At 43.0% G+C, this 27,467-nt stretch overlaps 1 protein-coding gene across 4 annotated transcripts in view; it reads left to right on the top strand.

The window, feature by feature from the left end:
* Window positions 1-27,467, top strand: part of PBX1 (PBX homeobox 1) — a 320,664-nt gene that overhangs the window by 225,639 nt on the left and 67,558 nt on the right. For all 4 annotated transcript variants that reach the window (XM_024741979.1, XM_024741982.1, XM_024741978.1 and 1 more), the window contains exons 3-6: window positions 3,828-4,072; window positions 10,372-10,562; window positions 18,825-18,960; window positions 24,033-24,192. In XM_024741979.1, the coding sequence (XP_024597747.1) occupies window positions 3,828-4,072; window positions 10,372-10,562; window positions 18,825-18,960; window positions 24,033-24,192 (732 nt within the window). The remainder of the gene's footprint in view (window positions 1-3,827; window positions 4,073-10,371; window positions 10,563-18,824; window positions 18,961-24,032; window positions 24,193-27,467) is intronic.

Genomic DNA, 27,467 nt, shown 5'->3' on the forward strand with positions numbered 1-27,467 from the left:
GGCAGGCGGACTCTCAACCACTGCGCCACCAGGGAAGCCCCAACACCCATTTTTATAGTGGTACGGATGCTGCTCCTTCTGGGCAGAAACCTGTACATGCAGTGCTGTTTATTGGTCCATCCGGGCCTCTGCCCAGCACACATACACAGTCCAAGACCCTCAGAACCAGAATCTTCCATGTAAAATAGTGGAAGAGGAAAGTTTTCTTTTGTTTATATCGTGTGTGTGTGTGTGTGTGTGTGAGTGTGTGTGTGTGTGTGTGGATAGTTATGATGGTGGTTCTGAGACATACTCTGAAATTTCTATTTTCACAATCATTTGAGTATAATTTAAAGGGTGTAATTTGGAGAAGACTGTTGGGTTTTTTGTTTTTCCACATTTTTCTGTTCTTTTATTTTCTTCAGATCTCTGGTTTGGGGCCAATTTATGTGTCCTGAACTCTGAATATAAATGCAAGCACCATTGATGTTATGGTACATTGTATTTCTAGCATACCAATTTCTTCTTGGCCACATTTAGAAATCAATTATATTAAATCTCAGTGAATCCAAATTTCTTTTTGAAGAGTATTTGTTTACAGGATTCATCAAATTATATAAAAGCTAAGCGAAATGATAACACTCTTACTCTGCGTGTGTGTGTTTTTTTCCCGCCAACTAAATGTATCTTTCGTACCTGAGCGGGGAAAAAATAAGAGTCAGTATAGATTACGGCTTCACCCTCTGTGCTAGTCCTGGAACTTCTTTGGTGGGTAGGGGGTTAACGCTGTATCCTTTCAGTGTCCTTGGCCAGCTTTAGCAATTTGCTCTCTTATTTCATTTAAAACCAGTTAGATTTCAAGACCAAGAAAAATATTAATTAGGTAGGTGTACAGAGTTTGTGTGGACGTTTCGTGCTTCCCGTTGATTGTTTAAACGAAAAAGTGGGGCATGGGCGTGGGTGCAACTGAGAGAGGCTGGAAAGGGAAAATATTCTCAGAGGTAAATATTGGACACATGGGGAATACTAGTAGGAACACGCCCACCTAGTCACCTACCTGGTACCTGGAGGAACTAGTGCCAGCACTTTGGTCTGTGCATGCCTGTCTCTCTGCCTCTCTTTCTCCTCTCACAACGAATTGAACTTTGCTAGAGGAGCAAGCTAATGGGGTGAGCAGGTCAGTCTTAGGCACAGGTGCTATCTGACAATGCTCATCACCACCTCAGGTAACGCAGTGTTTAGGTAGCCCTGGGAAAGTGGCGTCTTCACCATTAAGATGACATGATTATATTTTGCTTTGCTACCATTGTTGCGACCGGAAACCATCACAAGATCTGTTCAGTGCTGGATCTGTCAGGAAGGATTGTTATAGAGTGATGAGGAAGAAGCACTTGGAGGCATCACTGCCCGGCTCCGGTGTTAACCAGCCTCAGCATCTTGGGGAGGTTTCCCGTCAGCCAAAGTGTGCAGCCTCTTCTGGGATACACTGGCCGTATTAGTGTCAAGTTTTGCCTCAGCACCAGTTTTTTAATGATCAAGCAAAAGTGCAACAATTACAGAATGGCTCAGAGTTGATCTTCTTTTTCTTTTGTCATTTGTAAATGGCCCATAGATATTTGTCGTTGGTAATTAAAATTCATTCAATAAAATTCACTGCAGAAACATCCATAAACCCCACGTAAATGCCCTCATCTGGAAGCATTCACTGGGCTGTACAGGCCAGGAAGGAAGGGTTCCTGGGCTCTAAGCCTAGCTCCTTGCGGGGTCACATTCTTTTCCCCACCTTTAGGGACTGGTATTCAGGAAATGGGTACTGCATTCATTTCCTTTCTTAAGGAAACCTTTGTTAGTGATATGTTCTTCTGAGGGCTTTGTAGATCTGAGTAAATAAATTCGAGGAACTGAATAACATGACTAAATCTTTATTATTCTAAGATCAAAGGGACAGTTTCCCATTACAAAAAAAGGATGTCATTGGAAAAAGGTCCACAAAATAAACCTCCAGGATCCCCTAACCTGTGCCATTAACAATGTAGCAATTTTCTTTTAGTGCAGCAAAATATTAAAAATTCAGATGCAAGAGGAGAACCTGGGTCCTGAAGTGTGGCTTGTTGGGCGTCAGGGAGGACTTCCTTCTTTCCTCCCCAGCTAACTGCCTTCCCCACGTCCTCCTTTCCCTCCTCCCGTCCTTTCTTACTTCATGGGGTGTGGGGGGCACGTGTCCCTACCCCGTGCCTTTAATCCTCGTGTTCCTAACCGCCAGCCCTGGTCCACATGGCTTGACCTTCCACTTGACTGTCTCCTGTTTCATGAAAGCAAAGCTGCCGTTTTCCTTTTAGCACAGGAATCGGGCTTTCCTTTGAAACAGCTTCCAAGGTTGCTTCTTGTCATGCCTGTTAGAAGCCAGGAGCATGTGGACACAGCCAGCAGTTATGCTGGTATTATACGTGATGAAATGCCCTGAATGTCTACATGTCCCCTTGGATTGAGCTCAGATCCACCTTCCCTGTCACAACCCTGTGGGGCTGCCTTGCTAGGGCTCAGGAGACAACTGCACCTGGCACCGTCCCCGTGGTGCTCACCAGATGCATCCTGGCTGGAAACAGCTCTGGGCTCTCTGGCTGCACCAGTGTTCACATACCCACCAGGCCGCGTAGACCCTGCCATCTCCATCCCCAAGATGTGAACCGGCATGGGACGCCTTCTCCTCTGTCTTTAATCGTGTTCCTCCTTTTCCTACCCTCAGTTTGTTTTTAATTGGAAATTCTTTTCGTGTTTGCTCTCAACAAAGACTTGGCTGTTGACAAGTAAACTGGGCTCAGATGAGTGATTTACTTTATGGCAGGTTGTATGAAGGTAGTAAAAAGAGACTGCCTAGCTCTTCTGCTGATTTACTAAATCACTTGATCTCTTTCAGTCCAAATCACCCCCTCGTCCCCCACAAATGGTCATGGTGTTTTAATAAAAAGCAGAGCCTCTAACAGAGCTGAGCCTTCTCCATCCTATCAGAATACCGGCTTCTCTGAATCCCTGAGACAGCTTGTTAAAAGGACCTCACCCTTGTTTGTACCAGGATGGAGTTCTTATCACCTGGAACAGATTGATCTCAATGTGGGGAGATGGAAGTCCCTAGTCCAGGGGAGAGGTTTAACACTTCACTCCAAATTAACTGGATTTGCCTGGCTTAGATTATTTTGGAGGTGAAAATTTAGGCTGATCGAATATTACAAAGTCAATGAGTGGAAAACCACAACCTCACAGAAATCTAAAATTAGAAATGAAGAAGGAAATGCTTTTCCTTGAATTAAAATTTGGCAGTTTGGGGATGAAAGTGAAAATTATATTGCTATCATTAATTTTTTTGTAGATTTGAAATTTCTTTCACTGTGATAAAATATGCATAACCTAGAACTTATCATTATAACTGTTTTTGAGTGGACAGTCCAGTGGCATTAAGTACATTCGCATTGTTGAGCAGCCATCACCACCATCCATCTCCAGGACTTTTTCATCTTCCCCAAATGAAACTCTGTACCGGTTAATCACGAACTTCTTATCCCCACCCTCCCCACAACCCGTGGTACCCACTGGTCTACTTTCTGCCTCCATCAATTGGACTATGCTAGGTACCTCATATGATGGGATATAATTAACTTGGGGAACAAAGCAAATCTCTCCTTGCATTTTCTCCTCCCCCAATTCCTCTCTTTTTCCAACCCATTGCTCAGATGCCATATTGCAAGTAATTTGAGACTTAGCCAAACGATACATTGGGAGTTTGTTGTTGTTAAACTTTGCTTCGTTGGGTTACTCTTAACACCTCCCCACTCTTTTGGGTCTTCCCGCAGTTTTGAGTATCCGGGGAGCGCAGGAAGAAGAGCCAACAGACCCCCAGCTGATGCGACTGGACAACATGCTGCTGGCGGAGGGGGTGGCCGGGCCAGAGAAGGGTGGCGGCTCGGCCGCGGCGGCTGCGGCGGCGGCAGCTTCTGGAGGCGCCGGTTCCGACAATTCGGTGGAGCATTCTGATTACAGAGCCAAACTCTCGCAGATCAGACAAATCTACCACACGGAGCTGGAGAAATACGAGCAGGTAACCACAGCCTTGTGGGGTCTGGGCCCCCCCAGCCCTTCAGGAAAAGGACGGAGGCATCAGGAAACTCAGGGCTGTGGGCGCCGAGGCGGGCAGCCTTTCCTGGAGACTGACATCTGGGGTCCAGCATCTCTGGCCTCACCCCAGAGCCACTTGCTGAACCTGAGCCCACCGAGTCCTTGGTGTCCACTGTTGAAAACCAAGGCAAACTAGAGATAAAGCCATTAAAAAAAAGTCGAAGTTGTAAATGATGATTTCAGAAAACATCCATAGTCAATATAAGGAAAACTCAGTTCCTGGAGCTCTGGAGTGTTTCCCTGTGCGCATGCAGCCCCGGGGCTCTCAGGGTCATGAGCAGAGGGTCATGGTGCTCATGGAATCCTATGGGAACGGATACTAAAGTCCCTCGCTCTACCTAGATTCAGTTCAAATAGGAGTCAAACATGTTCTGCTTTTTATATATGGTATGCAATACGAGACACGCCTCCCGCTATAAGAAGAGTAGAGGGTCTCAGGGGACCCCTGGAGTCAGACAAAGTTGAATTCCAGTCCTAACACTCCACTAAATGGTCTCTGCGATCCAGTGGTCCACATACTATACCCTAAAAGCTGGGGGTTTTTGGCAAAGAGCTGTGGATTTGGAGTCTAGGATATCAAAGAGCCATAAAAATCATACGAAGGAAAGGCTAAGAAAGGCTTTAAGTCATAGAACAGTATATAAATGTTGTACAGTATTCTAATTATAATAGCGCCCCTCTCTACTAGAGGCCCCCCCCCCACACACACACACGTGAATTTTTTAAAATTTATTTATTAATTTTTGGCTGCATTGGGTCTTCGTTGCTGTGCGTGGGCTTTCTCTAGTTGAGGCAAGCGGGGGCTACTCTTTGTTGCGGTGCGTGGGCTTCTCATTGCGGTGGCTTCTCTTGTTGCGGAGCAGGGGCTCTAGGCGCGTGGGCTTCAGTAGTTGTGGCACGTGGGCTCAGTAGTTGTGGCTCACGGGCTCTAGAGCACAGGCTCAGTAGCTGTGGCGCAAGGGCTTAGTTGCTCCGTGGCATGTGGTATCTTCCCGGACCAGGGCTCGAACCCGTGTCCCCTGCATTGGCCGGCAGATTCCTAACCACTGCACCACCAGGGAAGACCCCACATGTGAATTTAAATATCAGTATTGTTTCCGCTGGTCCGTATGAGCAATACTACTTTATTAGGAGTCCCTTAACATCAGGCTGCCCTCCCATTATTTATAGATATATTTGTTGTCATCTCTTTGGATGTGACATTGTCCTGAAGTTCTAAGTTAACTTACTTGCATTGAATTGTTAGGTTTATGGCTTTCTTTTCTTTTTTAAGGGTCACAGAAGAAAGGGGAGAAAAAGCAAAAAGTGGAAGATCCTGTACTGTCCACTTATGACTGTCTAGGTAGAAGGCAAATGCAAACTTAATAGAAAATTTAAATTTTAAAATAGAAATAGGCATTTTAAAATTTAAAGTGAAGAAAGTTTCATTATTGCACTCCTATCTACCTTTGAAATGGATTTCTACAAAGTCCCTTCTTTTATGAGGGAAAAAGGTGTGAAGCTGGAAGCCAAGCGTGGTGAATTTCAGCCATCAGACAAGGTGTAGGGAGGGTTCAAGGGGAGGAAAATAAAAGCAATCTTGTGGTAAGAACCTGTGGATCATCACCCTCCACCTTCCTGGGAAAGAACAAACTTTCTTAACACGGTGTAGGCTCGTGTAGACATTTCCTCAGTTCCCAGGAGAGGCTGAGCTCAAGTAAGCTGGCTGATCTATGACAGCTTCCCCACCTGGGCCATCATGTTAGGGTTCAGAGTCTGCCCCAACTAATGGGATAACTTGGGAAGACACATGGGGACGTTTGCTGACAAGGTCCCTAGCTGGCCTCTTGGGTTCTTCCTACTCTGTGCTTTCCCTATTTTACCTTCACTGCTAAGCTTGGCCTCTGGCGTAACAACCTATCTCGACCTAGTATCCAGGTTAACTCATGCCAAACTCCAGGCGTACACGACGAGTGTGGCTTCCTCCCTAAACCCACAACTGGAATGGATGTTAGGCTGGATGGCGTTTAAAACTGGCTTTCTTCTTAGCTCAGGTTGCCAGCAACATAGACGAACGGACTATTTCCTTGATTTAACCCCCCCTTGTCTCACTCTTCCATCCTCATCCAAAATGACTAAAGCACTTTTGTCAACTTAACTGCACTTGTTCCTCAAGGTAATTTTAAGGCTGGGTCCTCCAGACAGGTACTGTCATCATCTCCATTTCGATACAGCTGGGGAACTGGAGGTCAAAGAGGTTAGGTGATGTATCTGGGTCACACATCCAAAGGAGGGACAGAGTTGGCCCTGGAAGCCAGATTTTGACCCTTGGCCCAAGGGCTCTTATTGGAACAATACCCAGCCAGCCGCACTTAATATGGAACAAGTGTGGACGTCTGTAGACAATGAAGTAACCGGCTTGACCTCTCTGTTACTTTCATGGACTAGATTGATGCTGTCTAAGAGAGGCTAGTGATAAAAGAACTATTCTTCTTCAGAAACTTCTCATAGATATCTACCTATTCTGAATAATAATCATGCTGGAAATTGGGAGCTTAAGGAAAAGCTCCATCAGTACAGAGCAAATCAGGTAAATGTAGTAGTAGTCTGTATTTGTTATTCTTAAAAAACACTAAAAAATCATTTCCTTATTTCTTTGGGCATTTTCTGGGTAAGAACTGAATACTGTTTAACATATTCTATGTGCTTAATAATTTATTAATATTAGTTGTATTGTTAATTATATAAATAGCAGATTATAAGGAAATTATGCCATTAACCTTCTAGTTAGTATGTCTGAGAGATAGATCTTCTTCATTTTTTTCTGTAATCATTCCTTGCGGGAGATTTCTTAAAAATAGGAAACCTTAGTAAAAATGTCAGTCTCTGTTTCAGTAGTACCTAGATGGTTACCAAACTGACTATTTAAGAGTTGATTCTGTTGTTTTGGTTTGTTTTGTTTTGATTTTAGTTTGGTGATGGTAGATAACCAGAGGATCAATTAGCTTTCCAGTAAGTAGCTACCATAACCCTACTCACCCATCCCCCATTCCCCCCCCCCGAAAAGAACCCCAACATGAGTCAGCCATTGTTTCACCCTGAGGTTATTAGATAAAGAAGGCTTCTAGAGACTTTCATTCAAAAGAAAAGAAGGAAATTGTTTTCTTCATTAAAAGGGGCTGGTAAAACACTTTTTCAGCAGATCATGTTGGAAGCTAAGGTATTTAAGAGCTAGCATATTCTAATAGATAAAACCGTGATATCCAGAAACCTGAATTTTGTTCCAAGTGCTATTCTAAAAAACGATACTCTTGTAGTTTTGCAGAGTTCTTCACTTTTCAGTTTTTGTGAATAATGCTGCCAGGGCATTGACAAGGCTGTCTCTAAGGCTGAACCCAGGTGGGTCAGGTCCACTCACAGCCAAGAAAGTCTTAAAATCCCAGTCACATTCGTTGCTGAAATTGGCGGCCAAATCCAGTTTGAAGCAGTAAGAGAAGAAGGTGGGCTGAAGAGAAGTGCAGGAAGGAGGCTTCAAGTCTTGCTTAAACTCAAGCAGGATTTTCTAAGAGAGCTTCTCTTGGGTAGGCTGCTCCCAGAAGGGCCTTTGCCCTGGAACTTGGGACGTCTCCTTTCAGAAAGCGTCCGCTTTCTGGGGGCAGCTGGAGGGGTAGCTCCAGGAGGTGTACTATCTTTCGGGCAGTCTGCAGCAGAGTCTCCTCTGTCCCAGAAACCTTCAGCCGGCGAGGGTCCTATTTAATTAACGATTGTCATCCCCACGCTTCCCAATTCCATCAGGAGCGCCTGGCTACATGGGAGCAGCACAGCTTGTGAAGGTGCCGAGCTTGGGGGAACTGAGGAGGAGACGTGGGTAGTTCAGGTCCTGGAAAAATCTGGATCACTGTGTTCTGTCTGTCTAAAATGGACTTGGAACTCCTCTGCGCTGTCTGCTGTGTGTTCCCGAGCAGCTGTTGAGCAGCTGTCTTGCTGCACCTCAGCAGTGGGTGAAAAGACTCCACTGTCTGTTTGGGGCAGAGCAGAAAGGGGCCCGGGATCCAATGCCCTAAATAAGCATCAGGTATTGTGAGTATTTTTATTCACCGTAATGAAGCACATCATTATTAGCCGAGCACTGTGGCTCCCCAGCAGAGAGCAAGTGCACTTGACAATATCTCCTTCACATCCAGTCCCTCCTCCCTGTGAGCCCCCAGCAAGGGGGGGGGGGCTGCAGCCCAGCGGGGGATGAAGCGTTTCTCCGGAAAGCCACTTAGGATGCCTGCCGTGCCTCCCCCCACCACGCCCCACCCCGACTTCTCATAGACTTGCCGCCAACTCGCTGCCAGGTTTTATCTCCCTCCCTTGTTGAGGTTGGGGAGAGATGAAGCTTATTCTAAGATCTTGTGTTTAGGTAGCAGTTTTCTTAGTAAGAGCAAACTGCTCTTGGACCTGATCTTCTGTGGATTTTGTCTGCAGCATATGCCCGCAGCCTAGAAAGAAGGTATTTGTGACCCCGTTTAGTTTTACCACGGGGCAGACTGAAGCCTGGAGAGGTTTGCCCAATCGTGATCCTATGCTGGGTTTCTAAGTTCTCCGTACTTTGAAGAGATAATAATGACACAATTTATATGGCCAGACACAAAGACAGTAACTCATGTAGTCCTTACCACACCCTTTGAGGTACTGTCACCCCCATTTCACAAATATGGAAGACGAGATCCAGGGATCTTACATAACTAACCAAGGCCCCAGAGCGAAGTGAGTTCCAGCGCAGGACCTGAACGCGGCAGTCTGGGCTCTTAGCCCACTGCTACGTTCATGTGAGTGATTTACTCCATCTGCAGGTCACTGCATAAGAGCACGGGCACTGCTAGCCTTGCTGAAGGGTTAGGAATGATTAAATCCACTCTCGGACAAATAAAACGAAGTCCTGAGTAGTGAAAGGATTTACCCACATACTCACAGAGGCAGGTCAAAACCCAGGCCTCCCAGCCCCCAGTGTAGACAGCCCAGTGGATGCATCTGCCTTTGTATCTCTGGCCAGCCGACCTCGAAGGATTTCTTGGAGAAATGAACTGTAAATATGTTATTGTTACTGCATAACTGACAGCTAGGAAGGGCTTGGTGCTGTAAAAAACAAGGGCAATGCAGTGTTAGCCTCAATGGGCGTGTTTCCGCTGTCAATATTAAGTTGAACCCTTTGAGTCCTTAGTTCTTCAAGCCTCACGGCATCGAGTTGCCTTTTTTTGTTAACAATCTTATACAGTTTTACAACATTACTGTGAGTTAACCTGTGAGTAGATATTTTATTGAATGTTCACTAATAAAACCCGACTACCGAGATGATAAGTAATGGTAACTAAGAGAAAGGGCAGTGGTGCCCTGAGGAGCAGATTCAGGGTCTGGGAAAGAACAGACACCCTGGTCTGGATGAGGATGTGTTCGGGTCCTGCCTCAGCTGCTGTTTTTTGCTGTGGGCCCTTCGTCTCTTGGAGCCACAGTTTTCCCAACTGTAAAATAAGGAGGTGGGAAAAATGATCTCCGGTTTCACTTCCAGAGCTGAGAGTATGTTGGTCTCTAACCTGAGAGTTTTCCTTTCTGCAGGGATAACTCCTGGATCCTCTAATTCATATTTGGATGCTGTTTTTTTTTTTTTAACCTCTTCCCTTTGTGTTATAGACATAGCAGATCTTCGGAAGACCGGCATAGGAGGGAGTCCTTACGATAAAAGTAGAAGTAGGAATAGATGGATGAGAAATCTCCCAGAAGAGTTATCAGAGCTTTTAAGTCCATGATTCCACTCTTTGGGCTGTTTATGCTGAATTGAATATTTGGAAGCTTTAACATATCAGAGATAAGGGCAAGACAGAAAGTTCATGCTATGTTTGGCCCCAAACTCTCTTTGACTGTTAACGTTGGGGTGAAGGGTTGTGAAGTGTGTTTTATACTAGTGTCCATGTTCTCATCTTTCATAGTAGTAAAGTCATGAAAAATAATTGATTTTGAAAAATACGTAAGAATTTTCTTTTCCCTTTAAAAAAATCCACAGCATGGCCCAAAATTATAATCAGATGGGCTGAAAGGGATTTCCAGGCATCATTTATTTTTTCCGATTTGACAAAATGCCACAAACTAGCCCACTTTCCTTACCTGCACACGTCTCTAGCAAAAGACTTACACAGCCTCACGTCAAGTGTGCTGAGGCTTGGACCCTCCCCACACCCCATGTGTGTCATCCTGCCGTTCCAGGCATGTAATGAGTTCACCACCCACGTGATGAATCTCCTGCGAGAGCAAAGCCGGACCAGGCCCATCTCCCCGAAGGAGATCGAGCGGATGGTCAGTATCATCCACCGCAAGTTCAGCTCCATCCAGATGCAGCTGAAGCAGAGCACGTGTGAGGCCGTTATGATCCTGCGTTCCCGGTTTCTGGATGCGCGGTGAGTCCCCAGGAGGGGTCTGTCCTTTGGGAGAACCCACTGATCCAGGGTTGGAATCCACGGCTGGCCCTCTCCAAAGACTCCGTTGTCATCATGTTCAAGGCTAAGCCAAGTGGTAGCCTGAGAAATGTTCTTAGGTCAGGGAAAGGAGTGCTGAGAGGGTGGATGACCATTGGTTTTATACGGCTCCAGGAAAACGTGTCATGGGAGGGGGTATTTTTTATGGCCGCTGCTTACTCACTCTTCATGAGAAGCAAGGATGACTAAGCTACAGGGACAGAAAAAGCAGGACTTTTTGTTTTCATACCGCTAGGTGTCTCTTTCACAGGAATAGTTTGTAACTATGGGCCCATACAGGTCTTACTAGATAGTGCAATGACATATTTTCTCCCAGAAAGTTCTGATTGAGAGCTGGGAATCTTTGCCACAGTATATGTAGGCAGAGAGGGCACCCAGTTCGAGTCAACAAATATTTATAACTAGATTCCCATGTGTCCTACTCTGGGCTGAGTTTTAGGGGCACAGAGATGAAAAGATGAAGAAGACATGGTCCCTTGGGCGTACAGGGGTGAGGGACTGGTCTGATATGGGCCAGATTTTCAATCAAGATTTGATGTTTTCTATCTGACATTAACTTGTGACCTAATTTGTGAGGTCAAAGAATTCGGTTGAAATCACGGATAGAAAGGTCCTTTATGACAAAAACTGAGACTATAGAACAAATAATCAGTTCTTGGTCCTCCTACCCTCTAGACCAATGGATTTGTACAAATCCTGTTGATTTCTTTGGCTTCTGTTATCCAGCCTGTAAAATGGTGATATCATATCTTTCATCTACTCTAGGGGAGTGTGTTGATAATTGACCTAATAAATAAGTTTTCAGAGTGTGGATATCCTTTGTGATCTACAGTTCATCTTAAATTAGCCATCTTCTATAAATGCAGATTTCATCATTCATTGTTTCAATTCCTGAATATAATCCCAACATATGATTTTTATTATTGAAACATTAGGTATGTCAGGGTCATATACCATTTAATAATTTGCAGTTTTGTTCCTTTTCATTCAGACACCCAAATGCTCTGCTTTTTAAATTTTTTCACCCCGGAAATCATGTAGTATTCAGCTCTCTTACCCGTACTTATCTCTCTCTTCACCAGTGTGGTCTTTAGAGTTCACAGACCTCTTTAAAACTCCCTGGCACCTCCTAAACTCCCTTTTATTCATTGTGTTTTGGGTCACGTGGAATATGAAATAAGAACGCCAGCTAGCAAACTGTATCTCTGGGCTAATAGAATTCCATAGAGTAAGTCAAGAGAAAGTACAAATGAAGAGAGCTGTTCCCAGCAGAGCATGGTGATGAGTGGGGGAATGCACAGGCCCTCTGAATCAGGACCGCCCCCCCGACCCTGCATCGCCCTCACCCTGTGGCCTGCTGCCAGCCTGGCTTCTTTAAAGCAGGCCGTTCCGCACGGTACAAAGTGCAAGTGACTGGTGGCCTGTGTCTGGGTCTTTCCCCTGTGCTGTGGCCGCTGCCACTCTGCATGTGTTGTTTACATCCCCATGGTAACTCCCCTCGTTAAAATGCTGGAGTTGGCATTTATGTTGGCAGATACTGAAAAAAAAAAAAGAAAAATTGGGCCCAGACTGGGTTCTTTTCAAGAAAGAAATCAGAGAGAAGGGAGAAGCAGAATCATTTTCTCATAGGATTTCTTCTCTCAGTAACTCTGCTGTGGCCAGCAGAAGGTCAGACTCTAAAAGACGCGAAACGAGGCGAGCTTTGTACACAGTTCCTTTCACTTCCACCAGCCTTTGCCTAGATTGTTCCAGTTGGCACCAGAAGGACAGTCACTGTAAGAGACGGTCTCTTTCCTGCTTTGGCTGCAACCTTTGAATCGTTGCCTCTGAGCCAAGGTTCAAAACTAAAACAACTAACCTTTTGTCTTTGTTATTAGCATTTACTTAGAGGTATGTATATTTAGTATCGCTGAAAAAATATGACCCCAAGTGCCAACCCAAGGCTAAGCAAATGGTTTTTCCAGCTCAAAAATAAACGTTTGTCTGGACTTCCTGATTGCGGTAGCTAATATCATTGCTTCTAGTGCTATCTATAATTGGGAAAGCTAGCTAAACACACTTTACTAAGAAAGACACATTCACTGCTAATGTTCTTGTGCTTCTCTAAACCACGCGTCGGATGGGCAGGGCTTCATCGGAAAAGATTTCTTGGAAGACAAAATGCAAGGAGGACTTGATTTAGTAACAGGATTAGTCTTCGTAATGTCACGGGTATGCAGAATTGAATGTTGCTGCTTTGTTGTGTAACATTCCTTGTATTTTGTGTGGCTGAAGAACAGATCACCACAAAGTTAGCAGCTTAGAACAACACAAAGTTATTATCTCACAGTTTCTGTTGTTCAGGAGCCTGGGTAGGCTAACCTGGGTTCTCTGCTCTAGTCTCACAAAGCTGCAATCCAGGGGTCAGCTGAGGCCACGCTCTTATCTGAAGCTCATTCCAGTAGGGGCATAATTCAGTTCCTTGTGATTGTAGAACTGAAGTCCCCAGATCCTAGAAGCTGCCCTCTCCATAGGCAGCTTACAAGTTGTCTGCTTGCTTTCTTCCTGGAGAATGTCACCATTTTAAGGATTTAACCTAATCTCCCGTTTCATTAACGCAAAGTCAACTGATTGGTAACTTAATCACAGGAATGATATCCTGTTATTTTCACAGTGCCCCCCAACACATACACTCAAGGGAAAGAGATGTACCCCAGGGTGGAATCTTACATATCTTCTTAGGATTCTGCCTTCCACACTCCCCAGCTGAGCATTTGGGCCAGGTTTTGTCCACTCAAGTCATATCCTTTTTTTTTTTTTTTGGCGGTACAGAGGAGTTCAAGAGTTGGTTGACTCAAAGTTATTTCTTTTTTTTTTTTTTTTTGGCGGTACGCGGGCCTCTCACTGTTGCAGCCTGTCCCGTTGCGGAGCACAGGCTCCGGATGCGCAGGCTCAGCAGCCATGGCTCACGGGCACAGCCGCTCTGCGACATGTGGGATCTTCCCGGACCGGGGCACGAACCCGTGTCCCCTGCATCGGCAGGCGGACTCTCAACCACTGCGCCACCAGGGAAGCCCCAAGTCATATCCTTTTTGTCTTCCTTATAGTGCCAGAAAAGTTTAACTTAAAAATTCCACTCATTCGTTCATTCACTCAACATTTATTATTTCAGCTTTGTATCAAGCATTGTGCTGTAAAACTTGGTAAGCTTATTGTCAGGACTACAAAAATTCTTTGAGAGAGAGAACTTGTAAACCCTTTTAATGGTTTTCTAGCAATACAGTAATTTTATCTTGTTTTTTTTTTGTTTGTTTTTTTTTTTTGTTTTTTTGCGGTACGCGGGCCTCTCACTGCTGTGGCCTCTCCCGTTGCGGAGCACAGGCTCCGGACGCGCAGGCTCAGCGGCCATGGCTCACGGGCCCAGCCGCTCCGCGGCATGTGGGATCTTCCCGGACCGGGGCACGAACCCGTGTCCCCTGCATCGGCAGGCGGACTCTCAACCACTGCGCCACCAGGGAAGCCCTATCTTGTTTTTTAAAAATAACATCTTGCTAGAGAGAGCGATAAGAACCTAAACACATGGTTGGAAGTACACCTCTGCAGTTCACCCTGGTAGATGGAGTTACCTAAAATGATTAGCAAAGGGGACGGTAAGAAAGAGGAAAGGACATCCAATAAGGTCTGGCCAAACTGGCAGTGTATTTAGATTTATTTACTTCTCTGAGTTTTTACTCTCTGTCAAATGCTATATTAGCCACTGGAATAACAAAGATGAAAAAATGCATGTAAATGTGGGTCCTCCTGGGACAGGTGCTCTTATAACAGCATAAAACTACGCATGATCACAGGAAGGACATCTGCCAAGTTTACCCAAAGGGGAGAGAGAATCGAAAATCAGGGAGAGGCAGACAGTGCTGAGTCCCAGAGGAGTATGCTGTTTAACACATAGAAGGAATCACAGAAGCAAAGTAAACAACATAATTCAACTTCAACAGGCATTACTTACTGGAATGCATACTATGTGTTGGCCAGCGGGGTTTCAAATATGTGTGAAACATGGCTCCTCCCCTTGAGGATTTGCTGTTTAGTTGGGAAGACACGTGTAAACTTGTGGCAAATGCTGCTGGAGAGAAATACACAGGGTGGTATGAAAAGGCAAGGGAACATGAACGCCGTGAGCGTCTTTGGGGAATGGAGAAGCATATGATGTAGCTGGATGAAATTACGTAGAGCATGTGTAGGATTGGAGGGAAATGAGACACTGGGGAGGGGCTAGATCCACTGAAAGACCTTAACTGTACCAGCAAAGATTTCAACTTGGTCCTATGAAGCAACAGAAACTCTGAGCTGTTTAAGGAGGGAATATAGTAATTTATAGTGTAAGTTCTCAAGTTGCACTTCGTGGATTCAGATTCTTGCTACAACCCTGACTACCTTTGTGACCCGGGGTAAGTGGCTTATCCTCCCTAAGACTCAGTTTCTGTGTTTCTAAAATGGGGATAATTCTACACAAGAATAAATAAGATAATATATTAAAAAAGTATAGTGTCTGGAACCTAGTATTCACACCGTAATTCAGCTATAATATAGTAAGGTTCAGTATATTATATATTATTTATTATTAATTATTATTATTTTCATGATCAGATCCATGGTTTGGAGGAATTCCTCTAGTGATTTTCTTGAAGATGAGCTGAATTCAAAGAAACGGTAGGAGACCACTGTTGAGGTGTGTGCTTCTCAAACTGGGGAAATACAGAATAAGTAGGAAGAACCTTCCCCATTTTACTCAAATATTTGGAGGAAAATATTCTTATTTTAAGATAAACATTGGTATGTGATGGAATAGACTACAGCAGGAGGTTTTGGAGCCATTTCGTGCCTTTGATGGTGTGCACCAGGGCCGTGAGTCCATGCTCTCCTTCTGGGAGGGTTGCTTGGCCATGATTTAGGGAAAGCATCAGTATGGAGTTGCACAGTCTAGTCTGTGGCTTCTTGATTTTAAATTTAAATTAATTAAAATTAAAGTAAATAAAATTTAAAACTTTAGCACTCCAGTTATATGAGCCATATTTCAGCCACTCGATAGCCACATGCAGCTGATGGCTGCTATATTGGAGAACAGAGAACATTTATTTTCCTCATTGCAGAAAGTGCTGTTGGACAACACTACTAAGAGCATTATATGACAGACTGTGGCTCCTCTAAACCCATTTCAAAAATAGCAATGACACTAAGGATGGAACAAAAGGGATAGATTTGAAAAATAGAACTGGTAAGACTTGCCCTGGGGCCTACCTTCCTCAAATTCCCATTATGCAAGAGCTTTTAACACACGCCTCCTTTTTAGTGGGGCTTTTTAATCCAATCTGCCCGATTTCTGATGCTGGGTGACACAGAAACTCAGCATGATTTGGGAAAGTGGCTTAGGCTTGGCATAATCTGGACAGATGTGCTTAATACCTATGGACAGAGAGTGTTTATCCAGTAAGAGAACAAGAAGAATGGAGAATCGCTCCCAGATGCTGGCGCGTGCTAGGTACTCAATTATTTGAAGGAATAAACAAACGAATGGACGAACAAATTAGCAAATACAATGAACTCTGTATCGATGGTGATGTCATTATATAATATGGAAAGAAAAGAAAATGGAGCTGGTTTGGGTGAAATGTGATACTAGTCGTAGAGACACAGAGTTTGTTGGAAGTGTCTGGGGTATGCAGTAGTAAATGGGGTGTTGGCTTTTAGGAGAGGCATTTGGTCAGAGATAACACATTTGGTGGTTAGCAACATATGTGCACAGCGCCTACGCTCCTCACTCTCGAGTCACTGTGATTTGAAAGGTTCCATCCCTAAAATTTAATCAACTTCCACATTTCTTAAGTTTACCTGGATAACTGATGATCAGAGCTTTTGGTTGGCTTGAAATAACACATGTTAACTCACCGAGCTGAAAACGCTTCCAGCCAAAGCAAAGAAACCAGGTGTCTTAGTTCAAATAACCTTATCGTCAGAATTATATTATTTTTACCGGGTTTCTTGAAACTCTGCAAAATCCTACTTCTGGGGCTTCAAAGGCCCTAGATTGAGACAGCCACTGCACAAGGTGATAAGTGCATCCACCTGAGTAGATGAGACCACCTAAAGGAAGATTGCACGTCACCAGGAGGAGAGAGCCGGGAACAGCTGTCTGCACCATCCCTGCACCCCAGCTCATTCCAGAGAGGCTTCCTATGAGCTCAGTTGGAAGAGTCCCAAGAAATACACTGTAATGCTAATGCAAACAGCTCCCAATTAGGGGAGCCTTCAGGGGCCACTTCCCCAGGCCTAAAACAACTGTTTTCTTTAGGCCAAGAGGAAGCCAGAGGTTATCCAAAGACTAGCTTGGAGACCGGGTTAGCCACTTGGCTACCATCCTCAAATTCCCATCATGCAAGAGCTCTTAATGCACGCCTCCTTTTTAGTTGGGCCTTTTAATCCAATCTGCCCAATTTCTGATGCTGGGTGACCCAGAAACTCAGCATGATTTGGGAGGGTGACTTGGGCTTGGCATAATCTGGGCAGATGTGGTTAATACCTATGGACAGATGGTGTTCATCCGGTAAAATCAGGCACTTTATTATGTTAATTAATCCAAGTGGGACCCGGAAAATACAATATTAGCTGTATTTCCTGTCTAGCAAGGCGATTGGTGCTTTCTGTTGGCCTAAATCAGAAAATTCAATATCCTGGCATAACCAGGGATGTTCTGGAAATTTTTTTTCCCCATAAGGAAAAGGCTTTGATGAAAGCTAGAAAGGCAGAAGTGCTAATGGAGCTAATTTAAAGATAGAGACCCCACCCCCTCAAAGAGGGCCAGCCAGCATCTGCAAGGAGCCAGGCATCCCTAAGCAAACCCCAGCTATCCTCAGGCCTTAGCAGGGAGGAGGCAACAAAGTGATTCTCACTTTAAATTAGTTCAATTAGCACTTTTTCTTTTAAGAAGAAAAATGCTTTTATTCAAAAAGTGGTTTTCTTCATTTTAGCAACCTATATATTAAAAAGATTTCTGTGGGCTTATGTTTTACCATTTAGCAGCTGTTCCTGCTTAGAAAGTGCTGCTTTTCTTCTTTCAAGGGAGGTCAAGTAGTCAGGGGGTTAATTTCCATCCATTCTCGCCCCCCTTCCCCATGCCTTTTAAAAATGTTGCATGCACCTATATGGGGATAGAACAGAGAGAAAATAACTTCTTAAAAAATATTTATTTATTAATTTGGTTGCTATGGGTCTTAGTTGAGGCAGGCAGTCTCCTTAGTTGCAGCAGGTGGGCTCCTTAGTTGTGGCTCATGGGCTCCTTTGTTGCGGCACACGGACTCCTTAGTTGCAGCATGCATGTGGGATCTAGTTCCCTGACCAGGGATCAAACACGGGCCCCCTGCATTGGGAGCATGGAGTCTTAACCACTGTGCCACCAGGGAAGTCCAGACAAATTATTTTTAACTTATGGCTACAGAGTCTCTGTGTAATTGCCAGGAGGCAATCTGTATACAAAAAAAAGAGGCTGGGTTCTGTAGTCAGGCAGACCTGAATTGATACTTTGGCCCTATAACCTACTAGTTGAGTGACCTTTGAACTCAGTTCTTCATTGGTACATGGGAATAATCACAGCTACCTCACTAGTTGTGAAAAGTGAATAATTTGAATTGATGGCTCTGAGGGGGTATGGCCCAAGGCCTGGAACCTGGTAGGAAGAATCCCCAGTAAGTCCTAGTATTTGTCATGTACCAGGCACTGTGCTGAGTCCTCTCTATGTATGACCTGATTTCTCCCTGTCACCCCGTGAGGTCAGTTTGACTCTTTTGACTGTCATTTGAAGAAGCTGAAGTTCGGAGAGGCGTCCCAAATCACCCAGCTGGTATTCAGCTGGGCCAGGGTTCAAAACCAAGATGGTGGAATTTTGAAACTTCATGCCCCTCACCACTCTGTATAAATATTTGTATAATACATGTGATCGTTCTTCTGCTTAGTGTCCCGACAGTACACAATGAAGTATTTAAAGAATGCTTTCAGCATCCAACCCCTTTGCTCAAATCTCCTCTTGTTCACTTTTCACTCCAAAAACGGTCTTCTCCCAGACGTAGGTCCTCTCCTCTCCCTTTTTATATGTATTTGGTGTGAACTTTTTTTTTTTCCGTTGTCGTTGTTGTTTCCTTTCTCTTTATGAAGGCGGAAGAGACGGAATTTCAACAAGCAAGCGACGGAAATCCTGAATGAATATTTCTATTCCCATCTCAGCAACCCCTACCCCAGTGAGGAAGCCAAAGAGGAGTTAGCCAAGAAGTGTGGTATCACAGTGTCCCAGGTAAGAAGCCCTCAAAGGGCTCAGCCCATAGCCTGGCCCTGGTGGAGTCACAGTGCAGAGTCTTGGAGGTCTTGCTTTCCTGAACTTTCATGCCTTGTAAGTTCCATCAACTTAAGCCTTAAAATGGCAAGGTCAGCACATGACGTGCATAAGAGAGTGTCCAAGGCAGTACCTGGAAAAACTTGAGAGGAGCCAGCAGAAGTAGGAGAAGACTAAGTACAGTGTAAAAACAGGGACAGGGTTCTTCCCTCTGAGCTCTCCATTGCTTCAAATGGGTGAAGAATTCTACATGTACTTGGAAAGCCATCTGATTTTCTCATGTTATTTTCTCAAGCATACTTAATTCCTTGGCCCATGTTTTTGCCCAACCCAGGAACTTTAAGAGTCAGTGAATGGAACTTTTAAATGAAAGGGACTCAAATGTCCTCTCTTGATGTCCTCACTCTGTAACTGATGGAGTGTAGGAATTTTAACGTGTCACTATGCTTGCATTGGAATGATTGCACAAAATGTCACTGAGTGCCCCCTTCCCCCAAAGAGCAATAACCGTAACAGGTGCCTATTGACGTGGAAAGGTACGTGACATAAAATTTTTATGGACCTGGAGTGTTCAGCATTAATATGAAGTAGAAAGGTCAGCAAGTTTTATATGTATCTACATTTTGTCTACACAAAGGATCCATCCAAACTTCTTACTCGGTCTGAACCTCAAATACCACCACCAGTCTCTAGTTGAGACCAGTAGGGATAGTCAAGAAATCTCTCAGAGAAAGCTTTCCTCAGAATTATGTCATGTGCAAGAGAATCAAAGGTACTAGTGTTTCCAAAAAGGGCAAGGGAGAGGGGGAAGTTGGGGAGAAGAGGCCTACTTTAGTGAAAAACTTCACTTAACATTTTGTAAATGAAGTAGACGCTGTTTTGTATAAACTGAGCATCTGTACTTCCTTGAGCTGAATCCTGGCCTCTGCTACTCCCCACTGGGTGCTGATCCCATCAACCTGTGTTTAGCTAAGCAGAATTGGGTCTAGTCAAAATAAAGAACTCCACACAGGGGATCTGCGATGAAGAGATTGCCGGGCTCTCCCCAGCACTCTATGTGTGATTTTTGCAGCAGCCTTGGAAACCACCTTTCGGACAAGGCAGAAAGAATCGTCTCCTTTTTAACCTGGACCTTCCTCAGGTACTTGGACCCAGCGGAAGGTCGTTGCCAGTCTTGGCAACCCTGGGAAAGCAGAACATCGGTGGTCTAATTCAGGTGGCCTGATTGTTATCTAGGTTTCTAACCATTCTTGTCCAAATCTAGACCCATTGTCCACAAGTAAAGAGAACTGATGTTTTGTGGTGCTTGCTGCATGTTTCCAGGTATAAACCATATCACTAACCCACAAACAGTGAATTTCGGTCATGGGATCTTCTGCCGCTAAAGCTGAAAATCGCTATATTGTTTGAATTCAAATTCTGGGATTTGGAATTCCAAATCCCTATTGAAAATAGAATGAACTCTTCAGGATCTAGTCTGTATTGTATGTGAATAAAAAATGGAATCTTGGCCTATCCCAGCAACCTTCACATCCTTCATTATGGAAATCCAGGGTGCAAATAGTGTGTCCATTAAAATGATTACTTACATCTATTGTATCACCTTTCTCTTTCCCCTATCCATCCCAGGGCGATACCATTCTTCCTTCCCCATCACATCACTTCCTCCCAACAATAACCAGACTGTTCTACCATTGCCACACAAGTTCCAGTGGGAGACAACATGGTATCGTAGAACGAGCATTTGCTAGGAGCATGTTTATGCCGAGTCAACCGTGGGATTTTAGGAACTCACTCTTTCTATTTGGGTCTTAGTTGCCCCATCTCCAGTCATGGTTGGTTGGACCACATGATATATTAAATCTCCCTCTATCTCTAGTTCTCAAATCTAGGAGATGCCTTTGACTGTATCTTTCTTGTTTTTTGTTTGTTTGTTTGTTTGTTGCTTTGGGTTTTTTTAAAACTAAATTTATGTATTTATTTTTGGCTGAGTTGGGTCTTTGTTGCTGGGCACAGGCTTCCTCTAGTTGCGGCGAGCGGGGGCTACTCCTTGTTGCGGTGCGCGGGCTTCTCATTGTGGTGGCTTCTCTTGTTGCGGAGCAGGGGCTCTAGGCACGCGGGCTTCAGGAGTTGTGGCTCGTGGGCTCTAGAGCGCAGGCTCAGTAGTTGTGGCTCACGGGCTTAGTTGCTCCACGGCATGTGGGATCGTCCTGGACGAGGGTTCGAACCCGTGTCCCCTGCATTGGCAGGTGTCCCTGTGCCACCAGGGAAGCCCTGTCTTGGGGTTTTTGTTGTGGTGGTGGTTAATACTCACCCTCCATCTTGAAATTCTCCTACTTTGGCTTTCTTGACATTGTTCTCTCCGGAGTTTCCTCCTTCCTCTTGGGCCACAGCCTCCTGCTCAGTCTTCTTAGGGGATCTGCCATCTCTACCTATCCTAAAAGTATTGTTCTTTCATTAGCCCCCATCTCATCATGTCCTAGCCCATGGTCCTTAATTATTTTTTAAGACACATAGTCTTTTAAAATCCACCTACTAGTGAGTCCTCCTGTGATTCCCAAACCAAAATATGCTCAGACACAGAAACCCATCTATTGACCATCCTCTCCTTTGATCCCAGAACAGCCCTTCCTCTATTCTAATGCTTGGAGCGTGATCTACAGAAGGCAGCATCAGCTGGGAGCTTGTTAGAAATGTAAACTCTTGGGTCTTACTGTATAGCACAGGGAACTATACTCAATATTTTGTAATAACCTATAAGAGAAAAATAAATCTGAAAAAGAATATACGTATATATTTGTGTGTGTGTGTGTATATATATATATATATATATATATATATATATATATAAAATATATGTAACTGAATCACTGTGCTGTACACCTAAACCTAACACGATTTGTAAATCAACTATACTTCAATTAAAAAAAAAATGTCTTGGGTCTCACCCCAGTCCTGAATCAGAATCTCTGGTGGAAAGGAGAGGAGGCTAGGGATCTGTCTTCATAAGCCCTCCATGCACACTTGACTTTGAAAAGCACTGTTCTACACAGTGAATTGGAGTGGCCCCCTCCGTGCTCACAGCTGCAAATATACTTCTCTTTAAATATCCCCATGAGACTTCTCTCCTGGAATGCCAAACTCATATATCTTACTTCCCACTGGACTTCACCATGGCTCTGCCCACGGGCTCTTCAAACTTAGTGTTCAAAATGTGAACCAAACTTTCCCCGGAGAATCAGTGATTCCTTCTGCATTATCTGTCTCGGAGTAAGTCAGTCACCTCTGTATCCCTAGTGCCTAGCACATAGTAGACCTTGTCAATGATTGTTGAACAGTGAGTTAATTAATGAAAACACCGATTCTATACATTGTTCAGGGCATATGACATCCCCCTAGTGGACGATGCAGGAAATGCCTGAACTGACCCAGCATCTTCCCTGCATGAGCATCTATTCTCCTGTAGAAAGGAATCATCCCAGGACCGGTCCCTTCTCCACCCTCTTCCTTCTCACCTTCTCTCATGTAGCCAATTTATTAGAGCACAGGCATTTTCTTTCCTCCTCAAAAGTCGTTCCAAACTTCCTTCATCTTTCCCCCTTTCTTCCAGCTCATCCAGTTACCTCAGAAAAAAATCTCCCTGCCTCTTTTCCTCTCTCTCTGTTCCACTTAGAAGTCAAAACCCAACCACAATGATGATTGATTCCTATGAATAGTGAAAGTTACATCAAGAAAAGCATGAGTTTGGGAGTGAAATTGGATAGGCAGTGGCCCCTGAATGGACCCAGAAATGCCCTTCCTCTTCCAGTTTAACTCTCTTTCTGTAGGCACCAGCATTTACAATAAATAAAGCATTTTCTCTCGAGTTTTTTTCTCTCTTGTTTACTAATATTGCAATGCTATGTTTTGATTTTTATTACAGAGGCTTGGCATTTCTGCTTCAGTATGAGCTGTATAGGTCTATGAGGGATAGCTTTATAAGATTTTTTAATTTAGCTAATGCACTTTAAAAATAAGTGTAGTTTTGCAAGAACTGCCATTGTTGGGGTAAATTAAATTACATGTAAGCTATGGTACATGTGTTACCAACTTCTCCTTCTCTCACCAAATTCATGGTTTGTTTTGTAATTGTATAAAACCACAATATTTTAGTTTGAAATCACATCTGAAATATGGGATATAAAACTCTGCTTCCTAAGGCAGGATTATGGGAGTAAAACTTGAATTTCACTGTGTCTCCACTTGTGTCTGGCAGAGGTCTTGGTATAAAGAGAACGGGCATAGAATCAAGCCAGGACAGCCGCTGTGAGCCACATGAAGGAAATAGGTTAACAAATGAAAGTAAATTACGTTTATTTTGTGTATTGGTGTTAACATTTAAAGCCTGGAATTCAAAGGAGTAATCAGTGCTAGGCTTCAGTTTTTCCTCATGTAGATAACACCAAGCTTTGCACAAAATACTTAGTGAAATTTATTGGATTGAGTTATATTGATCCTCAGGTCAGTAGTACAATGCAGCTAAGAATCTAGTCCATATTGAAGTTATTTAACTAATAAAAATGTGAAATTAATCCATCCATGAAAGCACCCATATGTTGATATAGATTTCTTTGAATATGTAAAGGTCTGTATATTTTGATTGCCCAAAGTCAGCTTTAGCATTGGTAAGTAACAGGCATTTCTCCTGAAATGCTAGGTTTATTTTAGTGTCCTATACTTAAGAGGTAAGCAGATTTAAAATGCTTGCCCTAAACTACAAGGGTCCTAGTTAAATGAGCAGCTCCTCCCTAGAAAAATCTTTGTCACAGTGGTTTTGCTAGATTGTGTTATATTAAGCAAGAGAATCTCATTTTATGTCGTTGCTCCTCTCCAAGCCCTTCCTTCAGATCTTTTAATCGATGTTGCAGAATCAGAGCTAGGATGAGACCAATGAGCCTACCTCTTCAACCCTCTCATAAGCTCTTCCTTTTCCTCTGTGATATTTGTGCAGGATGAACTTGGTAACTTTCTCCTCTTCTTTTAAACCTCTCTAGGTATCAAACTGGTTTGGAAATAAACGAATCCGGTACAAGAAGAACATAGGTAAATTTCAAGAGGAAGCCAATATTTATGCTGCCAAAACAGCTGTCACTGCTACCAATGTGTCAGCCCATGGAAGCCAAGCTAACTCACCGTCAACTCCCAATTCAGCTGGTTAGTTTTTTCTTTGAATTGGGGGAGATGTTCTCCATTTTTATATGTGCTTTTCCTACACTGGGGTTTTCTTTTAATTCTTTAGGCTATGGATGGGTTGATTTATGTATTTGATCATCTTTTTTACTGTTGATGCGACTTTGGATTTTTCTTTTCATTTCCAAAAAGCAATGTGTTTTGCTGTTTATAAGATGGGCTTGTCTGAGGGTTTGCACTAATGTGTCTCTTTAAGTTGGACAGAGGTAAATTGGTTGGTTTTCATGAGGAGACCTCTAAATTCTCCTTTCAGAGATTCTAATAAGTAAGCTCGACTTAATACTTCGAGATAGTCCCTTGGGGTTCAGGCATTTCGTCTGTCTCATATAAAGTTGTTGTCCTTATCTATTTTGCTGTTCCTATCACATGATGTCTGGGTCATCTACTAGCATGCATTCTTTGAAGGAATATTCACTCTTCTTTAAATATCTTATTAAAATGTTCTGGTCTGCAAAGCCAACTATGGTGATTGCTATCCATTTTTTACAGTTATCGTTCTTTACTGTTTTATTGTGTTGGTTTTCTTTATGTAAACTACAAAGAAAATTGCCAGTCATTAATTCAAATGATTTCAGATTCCAGTTTTTCTGTTACAGTATCAGTCATGTGCTGTACTCCTGGTTTTATTTTAGTAAATGTGCGTTGTATCACTAATTTCAGAGTTAGGCAAACATAATATATTTTGGGGGTGTGCCTTGTACCACCAGTTCTTAATTTCCACATGTGAAAAGAATAATCAGTAATGCATAAAAAATATAACCTTGGTGTTTGTATGCTATGGAAGGCATGCATGTTGGTGCTTTTTTTTTAAAGGGAAAACCAGAAATATTTCTTATTAAATAAGTACTTATTTATTAAATAAGCCTTTATTAAGTAAGTTAGATTAAGATATTTCTCCCCATAATGAACCAGATGCATTGATTTTGGCTGTGGGGTACATATCTAAGAAAATTGATGCCCCAACTTTAAAGGGTCACAAATTAAATATGTTAGATCATAATATGACTTTTAACTCTAATTTCTAACATTTGGGGGTATGTGGTATCTTTGACCTCCCCGCCTGTTTGCCCACTAAAATAAGTCCTCTTTCTACCCTGTGGTAGATTGTTATTGGAGACATGTAAGGCTCCACACACTAATGTCTTCTGTGAGCTTCTAGATGCTTCTAATTTGTTATCATAAAGTTCTCCAAGTCACTGGGCTGTACCATCACAGCTTTCTTTTGTTTAAATGGAATCATGCATGAAGAGTGGCCTGGGCTTTGTAAACATGGATATGGTAAGACAATGTAGAATTCAATCCAGTTTCATTTTTCCCAGCACTCCAGATTAGGTAACCATGGAGAGCATATTTGCTTTTTGAGGTTTTGTGTGTGTGTGTGTGTGTGTGTGTGTGTGTGTGTGTTTCCTTCTCTTCTCATCATGGTATGATTGACAGAGGATCAAGGCTAACAGGTTCAATAACCAGAGAGTTTCCTTCATCCCCATCTGGTCAATTATTAAGCATTTCAGACCCAGCAACACTAGTTGAATTGTACTGCTAGGCAGACATTTTCACTTGTCTCTTTGGAAGAAGTGCAATTCCGTCAACATTAGCAAAAACACATTCAATACTCTTGCAAAGGTTATCATAATGTAAAACAGATATCAAAATGACTTTTTCCTGTCCCTGATATATCTGCATCGCAGATGGCTTAGCATGATTTATGAACAGTCTCTAGAAGGGCCCCGTGGACTCCCTTCATTACTAAATCCCTTTTTCTTCTTTCCTAAAGTACTTGAAAAGAGAAAAGTGAGCATTTTAACCCCCTCGTCTGTGTTTAAGAATTATTTTGGCTCTCTTGGAATATCAGTATGTGATTACAGTATTCTAAGGAATTTTTCTGGTGGCTTAAACTTCATGTGACTATTCTGAGCACAGAGTAAATTATTATGGAAAATTTGAGCTAAGCTTTCCAGTGGTGCCTAAGTTGTTGGAAATAATATGCAGAGGAACCCCTTTGTAGTGCTTTTTCTAAAACAGAGACAAAAGAAAATTCTATTGTATATGTGCAATAGCGTGGAATTTTAAAAGATAAATGGTTTAACAGGAAAAGTTATAAATGGGTTTTTCTATCTTTTCTTTGCTCTTAACACAACCCAAATCGCTACACAGATAGAGGGAGAACTTTAAAATGTTTCAGCTTTGCACATAGGGTGTTTATCATGTTGTATACCAGCTCTTTGATAATTCCGAAGGGTAAATAATAATTGAAATAGCAAGTTTTAAATAAGAGGTTAGGAAGTGAAAATATATTTTAGTTGAGTTTAGAGTTCTGGAACCTGGGAACTTTTTATATCCTCAGTATCGAAGCAGGAGTTTTTTCCAGAAGCTTTACTAAATATAAATACTCATTTCTACTGCAAGGAAGATATTTTGCAAGTAAATCTTATTCCTTCTAGAGGCTTTTGTGTGGATAGCAGTACTTCAGTATCTTTATTTAGGCCTCTTCTAAATATTCCTGTTTGTTGATATATGCCTGGCCTCCTATTTCCTTAAGCATAATTCATAAAAATCACGTAGGGCTGGGGCCTGTGAGGAATTAACAAGTATTTCGAGATACTTGGAATGCTTCATGTTTTATACCAGCAGAGTTGGGCAAAATGGATGGAGCAAGGAGGAAGAATAGAGAGAAGACAAGAAAATTAAGTTTTGAAAAAGAAGAAACAAAAATGGGGACCAACTGAAGCAATAGTTAATAACCTGGGTCCATAATTCTTTTGGAGTGACCTAAAATGACACCTTCTCAATTTCCTATTTTTGATGAGATTATGAAAGCAAGAGTTAACAGCTCAGAAAAATAAGGCCCTTTTAAGAAGGTTGGATTATCTATTTTGGAAGGTTGGAGAACATTTTAATACCCAAGAAGAAAGAAATTGGCTTATGGGTTACAGATATTTTCTGTGGCATAGCATCAGCATTGATATCTTAGCAGAATCTGTGATTAGCTAAGCAATCCCCGTTTTTTGAGGCTCAGAACCCACAGATTTGAATTCTTTTGCTTGGTTGTACGTGTCTGTGTGTGTCAAGGACAACAGTAGATTCAGCCATGACATTAGTTAGCAGCAAGCCCTTTAACATATTCTTATTACGCCCCTCGTAGAAAGTTTGGTGTTTTTCTGGGTTGGTGGAAGGTTATCATATTAAGGCCCTGGACACTGGCTTCCTAAGAGAAGTTTATGTATAGTACACATGGTTAG

This window comes from Neophocaena asiaeorientalis, unplaced genomic scaffold (assembly GCF_003031525.2).
Source record: "Neophocaena asiaeorientalis asiaeorientalis breed wild unplaced genomic scaffold, Neophocaena_asiaeorientalis_V1.1 scaffold283, whole genome shotgun sequence".
NCBI lineage: Eukaryota > Metazoa > Chordata > Mammalia > Artiodactyla > Phocoenidae > Neophocaena > Neophocaena asiaeorientalis.